The sequence below is a fragment of a genome, unplaced genomic scaffold (assembly GCF_019419815.1).
Source record: "Pyrus x bretschneideri cultivar Hongxiangsu unplaced genomic scaffold, Pyrus_bretschneideri_v1 Contig42, whole genome shotgun sequence".
NCBI lineage: Eukaryota > Viridiplantae > Streptophyta > Magnoliopsida > Rosales > Rosaceae > Pyrus > Pyrus x bretschneideri.
The window spans coordinates 1,206,776-1,217,119 of NW_025999746.1; the positions used below are offsets into that span (position 1 = coordinate 1,206,776).

Here is a 10,344-nt window from a genome sequence, read left to right on the forward strand (position 1 = left end):
ATCAATTTGTTTATTTCATTTTTCTAGTCCACCATGGTGGAGAAGGGCCAGACCATTCTAGAGGAGGTGGTTTCCCAGCTTCCCCTAGAGACCCTGATCAAGGAGGTGTTTCTTTCTGAAGACGCTGGTTTTCGGATCATGACAGACACATTTAATCAAACCTTTGGTCGTTGGCCTGGGAATGTTCACCTAGGGCTTGGGAAAGCCTGCCTTCGGGGCCTGTCTGCCTTATCTTCTAGGCAGAGAACACAAGAGGTTGAAATGCTGACATCTGAAGTGGCAAACCTAAAGGAGCGGATTGCCGCCCAAAACAATTTGATGAACCAAATTTGTCGTGCACTTCAAATCTCTGGCATTCACTTCCTCAATGTTGAACCACTGCCAGAAATGGCCTCCCAACCCCCCGTTGGAGCAGCTACGACCTCCTAGCCCCTAAACGCAGCAACAACACCACCAGCCAGCAATCGAGGACTACTTTTTTTAGTTTTGTTTTAATTTTTTTTCAAATTTAAAAATACTTTTTTCCATTGTATATACATTTTCAATAATTCTTTAATTCAATATTCTTTTTTACATTTCTATTTTGAATTTCATTAAATTAATTTTTACATAAAACAATATTAGCAACATTTAAAAGGAAAAAAAAAAATAAATAAATGATAAAAAAATTATAAATTATTGAAAAAAACTAATTTTATAATCTTACCGCGATGGCCTCTACATCTGTTGCACAAGAGTTTGTGGGTTGAATCTCTATTTCTATCGCGTGATAGTTTGGGGGTGGAACATCTACGTTCGTCGCGCAAGAATTTGAGGGTCGAAACCAGTTTTGTTGCTTGGTACGCATAACGACCACCAATTTCATCGCGTAATCTTCATTTTGCGCGACGAAGAGCTTTCCTCCGTCACACAATGCCTGACGTCACAAGCTTTGAATGATAAAATTTGTGCAACACTTTCTTCGCCGCCCAATGTTTTCGGCGACGGAATAGGTCTTTGTGCGACGTTTTCCCCTTCGTCGCCCAATCAATTATTCTTAGTAATGTTAACAATAATGTGGTTCAAACTCACTTTTACTATTAGATTACATATTGATTTAGTCTTTTGATATGTACTTTTTAGATTCATATTATATTTTTGTTTTCATATTTAATGGGCTTTGCCACTTAGTACTACGGTCTAGTGGTATTTTTCTTTACTTGTAAGTGAGAGGTCTTAGATTTGATTTTCGCTAAAAGAGAATTTGAACCACATTATTGCTAGCCCATTGTAAGGTTAGCCCCACTCTCTCACCCCTTTAATGTAGATAATATTTTGTTCAAAAATAATAAAATATATTTAATGGGTTTCTTTTAATGTCTTTCCATTAAATTTTGAGTTTATTATTATGCACAATTAATTCTTTAATTTTATTTAATTTCTTCAAATTATTTTCTTATAAATGTATGTAAATGAGAAAACATTGAAAAAATAAACAGCGACACAACATATTATGGTAAATTAGTGTATCTAAACTAGAAGGTATTGTATCTAATCAAAATTGTAATGAACTATTGTACCTAGACGTCGGTATCTTAATATATTATACTGATCTAGTGCACCTAAAAATCTGCACCAAAATATTTTGTAATGAATTAGTAGCACATAAGAAAATATGCAAATTACATAAGTGCACCGAAAAATTTGTACCTAAATATTTTCTTATATAAGTTACCATAAATTGTTGATGCAAAATGTCAACGAATAAATGCAAATTCAATTGAATTTCAAATGAGTATTAAAATTTACAATATTTTTCATAACATATAATTCACTCACTAAAATTAATCTTGTATCTTGTGTTTCTTGTAACCTAAAATTTTGAGATATAGAGAATGGGTGCGACAAAGAGAAGATTTGGTTAGACAAGATTTCTATACTAATTAGGATTCTATTGATATCCTATGATTTGGCAAATCCTTACTTATTAGTAATAAGGCGGATTGGTGGGACTCTTATCACTATATATAAATAGTCCTTGCTTTCACAAAACAAGTTCTATTATGAACAAATGCTATTATTGTTGGAACACTTCCGTTTGCTGAAAGTAGAAGACTTCTTTGTCATCCTCAAGAGTCATGTCTTCAGTATTCCACATTTAAGTTAATTGTGATCGATTTATCATAATTTTGGTTTATCAAATCCATATCCTAACATCTTTTTGTTGTTCATGGGGTTTCGGAAATTTCCTACCCTACAAACTTACAAAACCACATGAGACCGAAATGACCAATTAATATTTGCATAATTGCATTGACGTCCTTATCTATACTATCAAGTTTCAAAGAATGTCCAAGAATAGTGCGGTCATATTACTCACACCAAAAGTAGCTCTCCCTTAATTCTAATTCGATCCAATCATTTGGAACTAAAAGAAAATCAAGAAAATATAATTTCAGCTATAGCTTCTATGTGTTGTACGTAAGGGTGGGCAAACGGGTAGAGGAACCGCGGGTCGAGGCGTGTAGACCAGGTTTGAGCAGGGTACAGGGTGGGTCCAATTTTTTTTAGAATAAGCAGGGTGGGGTGGGGCCTTAGTCTTTTAGAGATGGGCCGAGTCCTAACATTAAGAATAATAGGGCCCCGAACCAGCCCATTAATTCTCCTTGCTCTAGTCCATCTGGATTTTGGACTCCATCTTCTCTCCAAAGTCCATACCACCCACACTCTTTTGTCTTCCCCTCCACAACGACATCACCCTTTGCAACTCCATATTCGCTCTTCTCACCGCCGTCACGACTAGCACGACTGCACCATTCGTCTCTCTTCCTTGATGATATCCCAAAGCACCCAGGTCCTAAAACCACGACGACACAACCATCTCAATTCTCTCCTCCTCGTCGGCACCACCCATCTCGATTCCTAGATGACAGCACTGCCGTTGTGATCATCATCACCCCATCACCACCGTTGCCTGCTATAATTTTGGTAATTTTGAATTAGGCGTTTGTTATTTATGTGAATTTTTGGTTTACGGATTTAGGGTTTTTGAATCAGGAATGATATAGATTCTGTTCTGGGTTCTAAATTTCTGGTTGGGGAATTTGTAGTTGTCATAATGAAGGTTGTAGGGATGGAATTGTATTCATTTGATATATGTGTGTCTGTTCTTTAATTTTATTAGAGATGGTGCAATATGATCGAAATTGAAATTGAAATTGAATATCCCTTTCATTTGTTTTTCGTATCGTTTTTATTCCACTATGGGCTGTTTTGAATAATCCACTAACATATTTTTCAATTTGATGGAAACATTCAACCGAGAGGAAGCAATATTACAAGTGAAAAAATGATAAAGCCATTTTTTGGTTTTTCTTGCCCATGTACAAAAAAGTCATTCTTCATCGTTCAGTTTAATAGTTTTGTAAGAGAATTTTTTTTCCCAAAGTTTTGTTAAGGGATCCATTGGGAGTTACTCTCTAGCCCCAAGTTTTTGTGAATGTTATTGCAATCTGTCTGTGCTGTGAAACAACTCTTGTAATTTAAAGAAAAATGTCTCTGTCGTTGTGCATTGCAGTGCAGCTTTGAAAAATGTTATTTCTAGAAAGAAAAAAAAGTTGGACCCGTGGACTCGTCTTGAAACATTCAGTTTCAAACAGGTCGGGTTAGGTCCCGTTCCAAAATTCAAAATGCCTCTACCCAGTCCATTTTGCCCCTTTACATTTTAAAATAGGTAGGGTCAGGTTCCTCTAAATTTGGGCCCGGCCCAGCCCAACCTATGCCCACCCCTAGCTGAACATGCTCAAAAGAATAGAATCTCTTATATATATATATATATATATATATATGTATATTATGTAATTCCATTTATTTATAGAATCTCTTATATGATTTAGCTGCCTCTTGCAACTCTTTCACCTTTTTCTTTAGCAATGTCTTGCTTTTCACTATCCCCTTTTCGCTTTGACTCTCCGTGCAATATTTATATTGTCAGTTAGCAATACTACCTTCTTAATTATGCTAATCCATTGTTCTTTATCAAACTCTTACAAGAAACATATTTTAAAGACAATGTCTTCAAATCATACTAAGCTCACCACACCTTACTACTTGACACCTAAATAGGCACGGTTGAGAGCTCTTGTTGAGCATATTCGAAACACTTGTAGACTATCGTTGAATACCAACAACGATTCATGAAGACAATGTCGACCAAATGATCCAAGTGGCTATGCCAAACTTATTGTTGCTATCTACATTAGCAAAGCATCAAAAGATTGAAGTCAAGCAGATCAGATACCAAGACAGTCTTGGCAATCTTTTCACAAAGTCAATGTCGAAGTCTACCTTTATGAAGCTTATCCGAGGAGTTGGATTACCTACACTACCTCATTTGCACTGTTGGTAGTTCTTAGGGGGAGTTTTGTCATCTCAATGTGAATATCTTGTAGTATACTCACTTGGCCTTAATGTACTATTTTTCTTTTAGATCAAAATCATTTTTTCTCACTGGGTTTTTGCTGTCTTGACAAGGTTTTAATGAGGCACATATATTAGACTAGTTATAACCTTGACATGTGCATTTATTGTTGCTTGTTTATCTCAAGTGTCGATATTGCATTAACTCACATTTTCTCCTTAGACTAAGCTTCCCATTGAGCAAGGTTTTGGTGAGACTGTACTTTTATATGGACCCTACTTGTGAGACTTGTGTATGCATTGCCTATGCTTGATGAGAAAGACTTCATCAACTGCTTTCACATTTGCCTGATAACACAATACGACTGCTTGTTTAGTTCTACACATTTAAAGGGGAGTGTTGCAGTTAGTATTATTATAGGAATGTGATTTTAGTGAACTAGAAATAGAAATCCTATAAGATCTAGAAAATCCTTTCCTTATGTGACTTATATTATTTGTAGGACAAGTAAAAACCTGTGATTAGTATAAATAAAGGTATAAGGCCAAGAAAAAAAAAATCATGCTAAGACAGTTAGCCCTTTTTCTCCATCTATCCCCACCATCCCCCTCTATCCCATCTTTCAAATATGAGAAATACTCTCGAATGTGAGACTCTCCATGGACTATTTGTCACAATATCTTTTAATGTTGATACGATAATTGACGTTAAACTGTAAGGTGATAGAAATTACATGAAGAGTCACATTTTAAAAAGAATTATCTCAGAATTTCTCCATGTTATTTCCTACAACAATTTCATTTTTTTTTAATTATCTATGAATACACATCTCATATCAAATTATTAAATCATACCATAAACGGGTGGACTCGTTTCGAGTCCAAATCCATTAACCCCTTCCTTATTTTATTTTTTGAAAAAACGAGGTTAGAATGGAACATAAGACTGAAATCAGTTATAAGTAAAAGAGGAATACTGTAATATTGAGCGGCTGCTTGACCCGTTTTTAAACTTTAGACATTATAATCGACCCAGAAACTGTCCCAACGTTCTGCCAAAACCCTATAAACTAATCGTCCCGTTTTTAGCTCTTCCGCCTCTGACCGTCGTGGCCGCAGATCGGAGCTCCAGTGACTCTGCGGATATGGAGAAACCTCTGGTGGCGCTCGATAAAGGCACCACTTGCTCTTCTTGGAACTACTGCGGCCAGAGATTAGCCACTGGCTCCGTCGACGGAACTCTCGTCGTCTTCGACTCGCGCGACCCGTGCTCTTCCTCCTTGTCCTGCACCTCAAAATCCAAGGTCCCTAATTCCCTCCTGCTTGAATTGATTTCACATTTCAGGAATTAGCCCATTAGCTTTTAATTTTTTTCTGTTGAAGTTTTCAATTCCACTTAAAAGATTGTGTTTTTGTTTTTGAAATGTGTGATTGTTTTTGCTTTAGGTGCACGAGGCTGCTGGCATTGTGAAAATTGCTTGGGTTCCGCCGGAATACGGTGACGCAGTGGCGTGTGTTTGCACAGATGGGACTTTGTCATTGTGGGAGGAAGTTGCTGAAGGTATTTTCATTGAAATTATAATCTTTTCTAACTGAAGCAGTTTAATTTATTAGGGAATTGTGAGGACAATGCTTTTTGAATTTGTTTTCGAGGCGCATTGTGTTTCCTGATGCATATTGAATCACCCATTTCCAAGAACTGGGTATAGGAATTTCACTGCGCATCGTATCTGATTGAAGTTTACGGTTTTTTTTTATTGTCTAGATGCTCAACCTCTTCAATGGAAGCTGTGCACAAGCTTTAACAGCGGTTCGGCTCAACTGCTAGATACCCAGTTTGGAGTCTCAGCGGCAGGTTTAAAAATGGTTAGCTTTTGTTGCTGCTACTGCTTTTCTTTAATTTTGGCATTGCGGTTACAATTTCTAAAATATAAGTTTGTAAGTGAAAAGTTATGCTTCGGATTGCTGACATTTTTTCTTTTCGTTTCATCTAATATGATTTAGGTTCTAGTTTACGTTCAATTGGCACCCTGTACAACATGCTCAATGGGCACTGTGTGAGAGTGAAAAGTGACAAAGTTTAATTTGTTTCGTTTTTATAGGTCACTGCATATTCAGATGGCCGTGTCAAGGTTTATGAGCTACTGGATCCCTTGGAACTGAAGAATTGGCAACTTCAGGTGGATCATTTTATCTGGTTCAGTCTGATAATGTTACTTAGACCATGTAATTTTATTATAATGTTACAATGCAGCTGAATTGGTGCTGAATTTTCCGTTTATGATTATTTTTTCACAAACCCCAACCATTAGAGGTAAGTTCTAGTGGTATAGAATGATGCATTGCGTTTGTGAATATAAAAGGGATGACAGGAGATTTCTTCCCCCAATCCTTCACCTGTTTTTATGAATGAGAATGGACCATAAGCTTCTGTTTCTGTTGCTCTTTCTCTCTTATTTTTGGGGCTCTTTCTCCTGTGTGCTTTTCTTGACATGGTTACACCCTTTTAGTTTTTAAGATTCTTTCTCCGGTTGGGAACGATTCCTTAAAGAATTTTACAGTCTGCAACTACTCTCTGACCTTATTTCATGATCTTGTTGTCCAGGCTGAATTTCAGAATGTTATTGATTCGGTGTCTACAGTTGGCCCTGCCATGTGCTTATCTGCATCTATATCTTGGAATCCACAAGGAGGAGAAAGCCAGGAATCAAGTTTTGTTTTGGGTTTCAGTTCAAACACACCACAACTTAATTCCGCCAAGGTATGATAAATTCTTTTTTATCATTCATTTACATCCACAGGCCACATCAATGTTGCAGGTGTTGCGTATATGACTTCTTTTGTTTGATATATTTTGTTTTGTACAAAATCTTATGATTGTACTTTACAGGTATGGGAATTTGATCAGGCTCATCAAAGATGGCTCCCAGTTGCAGAGTTGGCCTCGCCTGGTGACAACGATAATCAGGTTTATGCAGTTGCGTGGGCAACGAACATTGGAAGGTAGGGAATTGTCTCATTGCTCATGCAAGCACTGTTTACTAATGGTTAGGAATTTGAGCATTTCTGTTTTATGTCTTCATAAAATTGGAAAAAATGGCTTCGTTTTATTTTTATATCAGAGAGTGATTTGTATAAATTTTGTTCAGGCCGTATGAGGTAATTGCCGTTGCCACTCACAAGGGAATATCAATATGGCATCTTGGGCTAAACCCTGACTCTGATGGAAGACTCTCATTGGAGAAGATTGGAGTACTTTCGGGTCACAAAGGCGAGGTAATAATAAAACTATCGAAAATGTTATCAATCAATTAATTTGGAACGGAAATTGATATTAACAATGTGTGTGTTGGGTATACGATTGTAGATGCTTAAGAGGGCAAAATGTTTATTACCTCAGAGAGCAGGGCTATGAACCTTCCTAATTGATTGATGTCCTCATGTTGTGATCAGGTCTGGCAGATGGAATGGGACATGAGTGGAATGACATTGGCGACCACCGGGAATGATGGGTCAGTGCGGTTGTGGCAGTCTAGTTTGAACGGAGTTTGGCATGAAGAGGCTACTTTTGAACCCACGTTGTAGTCCCTCAGTTTTTACATGTTAGTGAATTCACTGTTCGAACTTTATTGATTGTAACTTTACATATTGGTTCAAATGATTCACAGTTGAAATTTGATGTTGGAAATTGGGAATCATTCTCGCTTTCGGCTGTCTCTTTCGTACGGCCTGTTTCTTTAGAAACGTAAAGGAGGGAAACAAATGAATGGGGAAATCCAAACATCATTGAATTGAAACAGTAATTTAGTTTTCATGTTTGGTCTCGAAACAAAACTGTTGTTGGGTCAAATTTTGATATGTGACCGCTGTGGGACGACGGTGAGACATCGGTATTTTTTTTCTGAACAATCTTACATTAGGTTACCGCGTCGAGAAGTTGTCTGATAATAAGACAGCACACAAATAACCCTCGGTGTTATCTCGTCTATTTTCTTCCCTAATCACAAGCACTGCCCAGCGCCATTGAGGCATTTCATCAAGCACCTGAACAACACATGTGAGAGAATAACTTACGTACAACGGATTTAACGCGTGGCATTCTGATTCAATAATACATAGGCATGTCTAAATTTTCCTTTACATACCAATGCATTATTCAATCAGAACGTCATGTGACGTGAGCCCTTTACGTAAGTCCTCCACATTTCAAGGGAAATCCAACGGGTATAAATCCACATTTCAAAGCCCTACCCGCTTACACTGGTAGGAGGATTATCTATCATCCTAATCTCTCTACGCTCTCCTATTAGAGTGGTCACGGATAAACCACGTTAACATCTTATATTAATTTCTTTTTATAAAAATAATAAGATAAAAAATAATATGTAAGAGGAGGGGATGAAATTGGATGGGAACAGGAGGGTAGAGAATCCTCATCTTTTGATGATAACAAAATCCTAACTGTCATCTCCTACCACACCCACTCTAAACACTCACTCCACGTCTCTCTCTCCTCAATGACTATCACCTGCACTCAATCTCTCTGTAAATCCCCCGCCTTTCTTCTCCCTCCTACTTTCCCGGGTTCCCCTTGTTTCACTAGGAGCCCCGAACCGAACCCATTTTCCAGAAACAGAGAATCCAAGTTTTACACAGAGAGAAGGATCGGCAGTCAAAACAGAAGAGGTGGGGGTGGGAGTGTCTGCGGGGTGGTGGTATTCCCAATTGATCCATGGGCGCCCAGCATTGACTCACAGAGCATAGCTTCCCAGCTGTTTGCAGCTTCTCTGTTTCCCTACCTGGGTTTCTTGTACTTCATCACCAAATCCAAGTCTGCCCCTAAGCTCACCCTCTTCGGGTTCTACTTCTTGCTTGCCTTTGTGGGGGCCACCAGTGAGTTTTTCCAATCTTCCTATTACCTTTTTTATTTTTGAATTTTTTATGGCTTCCTGGGTTTTTGATAATTAATCCTTTTTTGAGTTGCTTAATTTAGCATTGTTAAGCTCTCCATGTCCATGTGGTTAATTTCTGATAATTTGAGAAACATATTAACAAGGTGTTGGTTTCCATATTGCACATTGGTCTGTTTACGGAGAAGAACTTACATGCAAATGAAGACGCCAAGGTGGCGATATCTCAAACCAGTCGTGCGATACTATGTGAACTATACCATTCAAGCGATGCTACTGAACTAGTTAGAAGACATGACGTTTGCGTGATAGGTTTAGGATAGGATGCCGCCACTTTGGTGTCCCTGTTGCATGTTAGGTTGTCTCAAACCGAGAAGACAATGCTTGGGTTTCTATGAGCACATTCAATTGCCCCTCCAAAAACTCACTCCAGTTGGAATGTTATGCTTCATGTTGAATTTGGCCAAATATTGTAACTTCTTTACTGTTAACCGCTCAGTTTCGATCTACTGACATCCTTCGTTTTGTTGTTTGATTTCCTCTCATCAACTGAGCAGTTCCTGCTGGAATTTACGGTAAGTTTTCATGTTTAAGAAACTGAAAGTGTTATGCATTCATAACAATCAAATTCATGAATCGATGCCTTACTTAATGTGGTTATTTGGCTGAACAGCAAAGGTGAACTATGGCACTTCATTGGCAAATGTCGATTGGTTGCATGGCGGGGCTGAGGCACTTCTCACTCTGACCAACATTTTTATTGTGTTGGGGTTGAGAGGAGCTCTTAGAGAAGCTGGGGATGCAGAAGAAGGAACATCAACTCCTATTCCCGGGTTGAAGGACGAGACCGAAACTTCTGCTTAGGTGCAGCAGACGGCTTTCCCTTATGTTCATTCACTGTATGTAGAGTTGCAACGTCTTTACTGCTTTTTTTTTTTTTTTTTTTTGTGGAGTCTTGAATATTGTCAATCTACAGTCATATATTTGCTTATATTCCTACAATATCCTTATCTTTCTGATTCTGTTGTGTTGTTTT

General features: G+C 37.9%; 2 protein-coding genes across 2 annotated transcripts; both read left to right on the plus strand.

Annotated features, from left to right (window-relative positions):
• Positions 1 to 5,378: 5,378 nt before the first annotated feature.
• LOC125469391 (protein SEH1-like) lies at positions 5,379 to 8,096 on the plus strand. Its single transcript, XM_048566683.1, has 8 exons — positions 5,379 to 5,702; positions 5,845 to 5,959; positions 6,164 to 6,264; positions 6,501 to 6,578; positions 7,004 to 7,159; positions 7,289 to 7,401; positions 7,548 to 7,674; positions 7,852 to 8,096. Exons 1-8 carry the CDS (start codon positions 5,544 to 5,546, stop codon positions 7,981 to 7,983), a joined length of 981 nt encoding a protein of 326 aa, XP_048422640.1. The 5' UTR covers positions 5,379 to 5,543; the 3' UTR covers positions 7,984 to 8,096.
• Positions 8,097 to 8,834: 738 nt separating this feature from the next.
• LOC125469397 lies at positions 8,835 to 10,327 on the plus strand. Its single transcript, XM_048566711.1, has 3 exons — positions 8,835 to 9,291; positions 9,866 to 9,883; positions 9,982 to 10,327. Exons 1-3 carry the CDS (start codon positions 8,916 to 8,918, stop codon positions 10,170 to 10,172), a joined length of 585 nt encoding a protein of 194 aa, XP_048422668.1. The 5' UTR covers positions 8,835 to 8,915; the 3' UTR covers positions 10,173 to 10,327.
• The last annotated feature ends 17 nt before the right edge of the window (positions 10,328 to 10,344 follow it).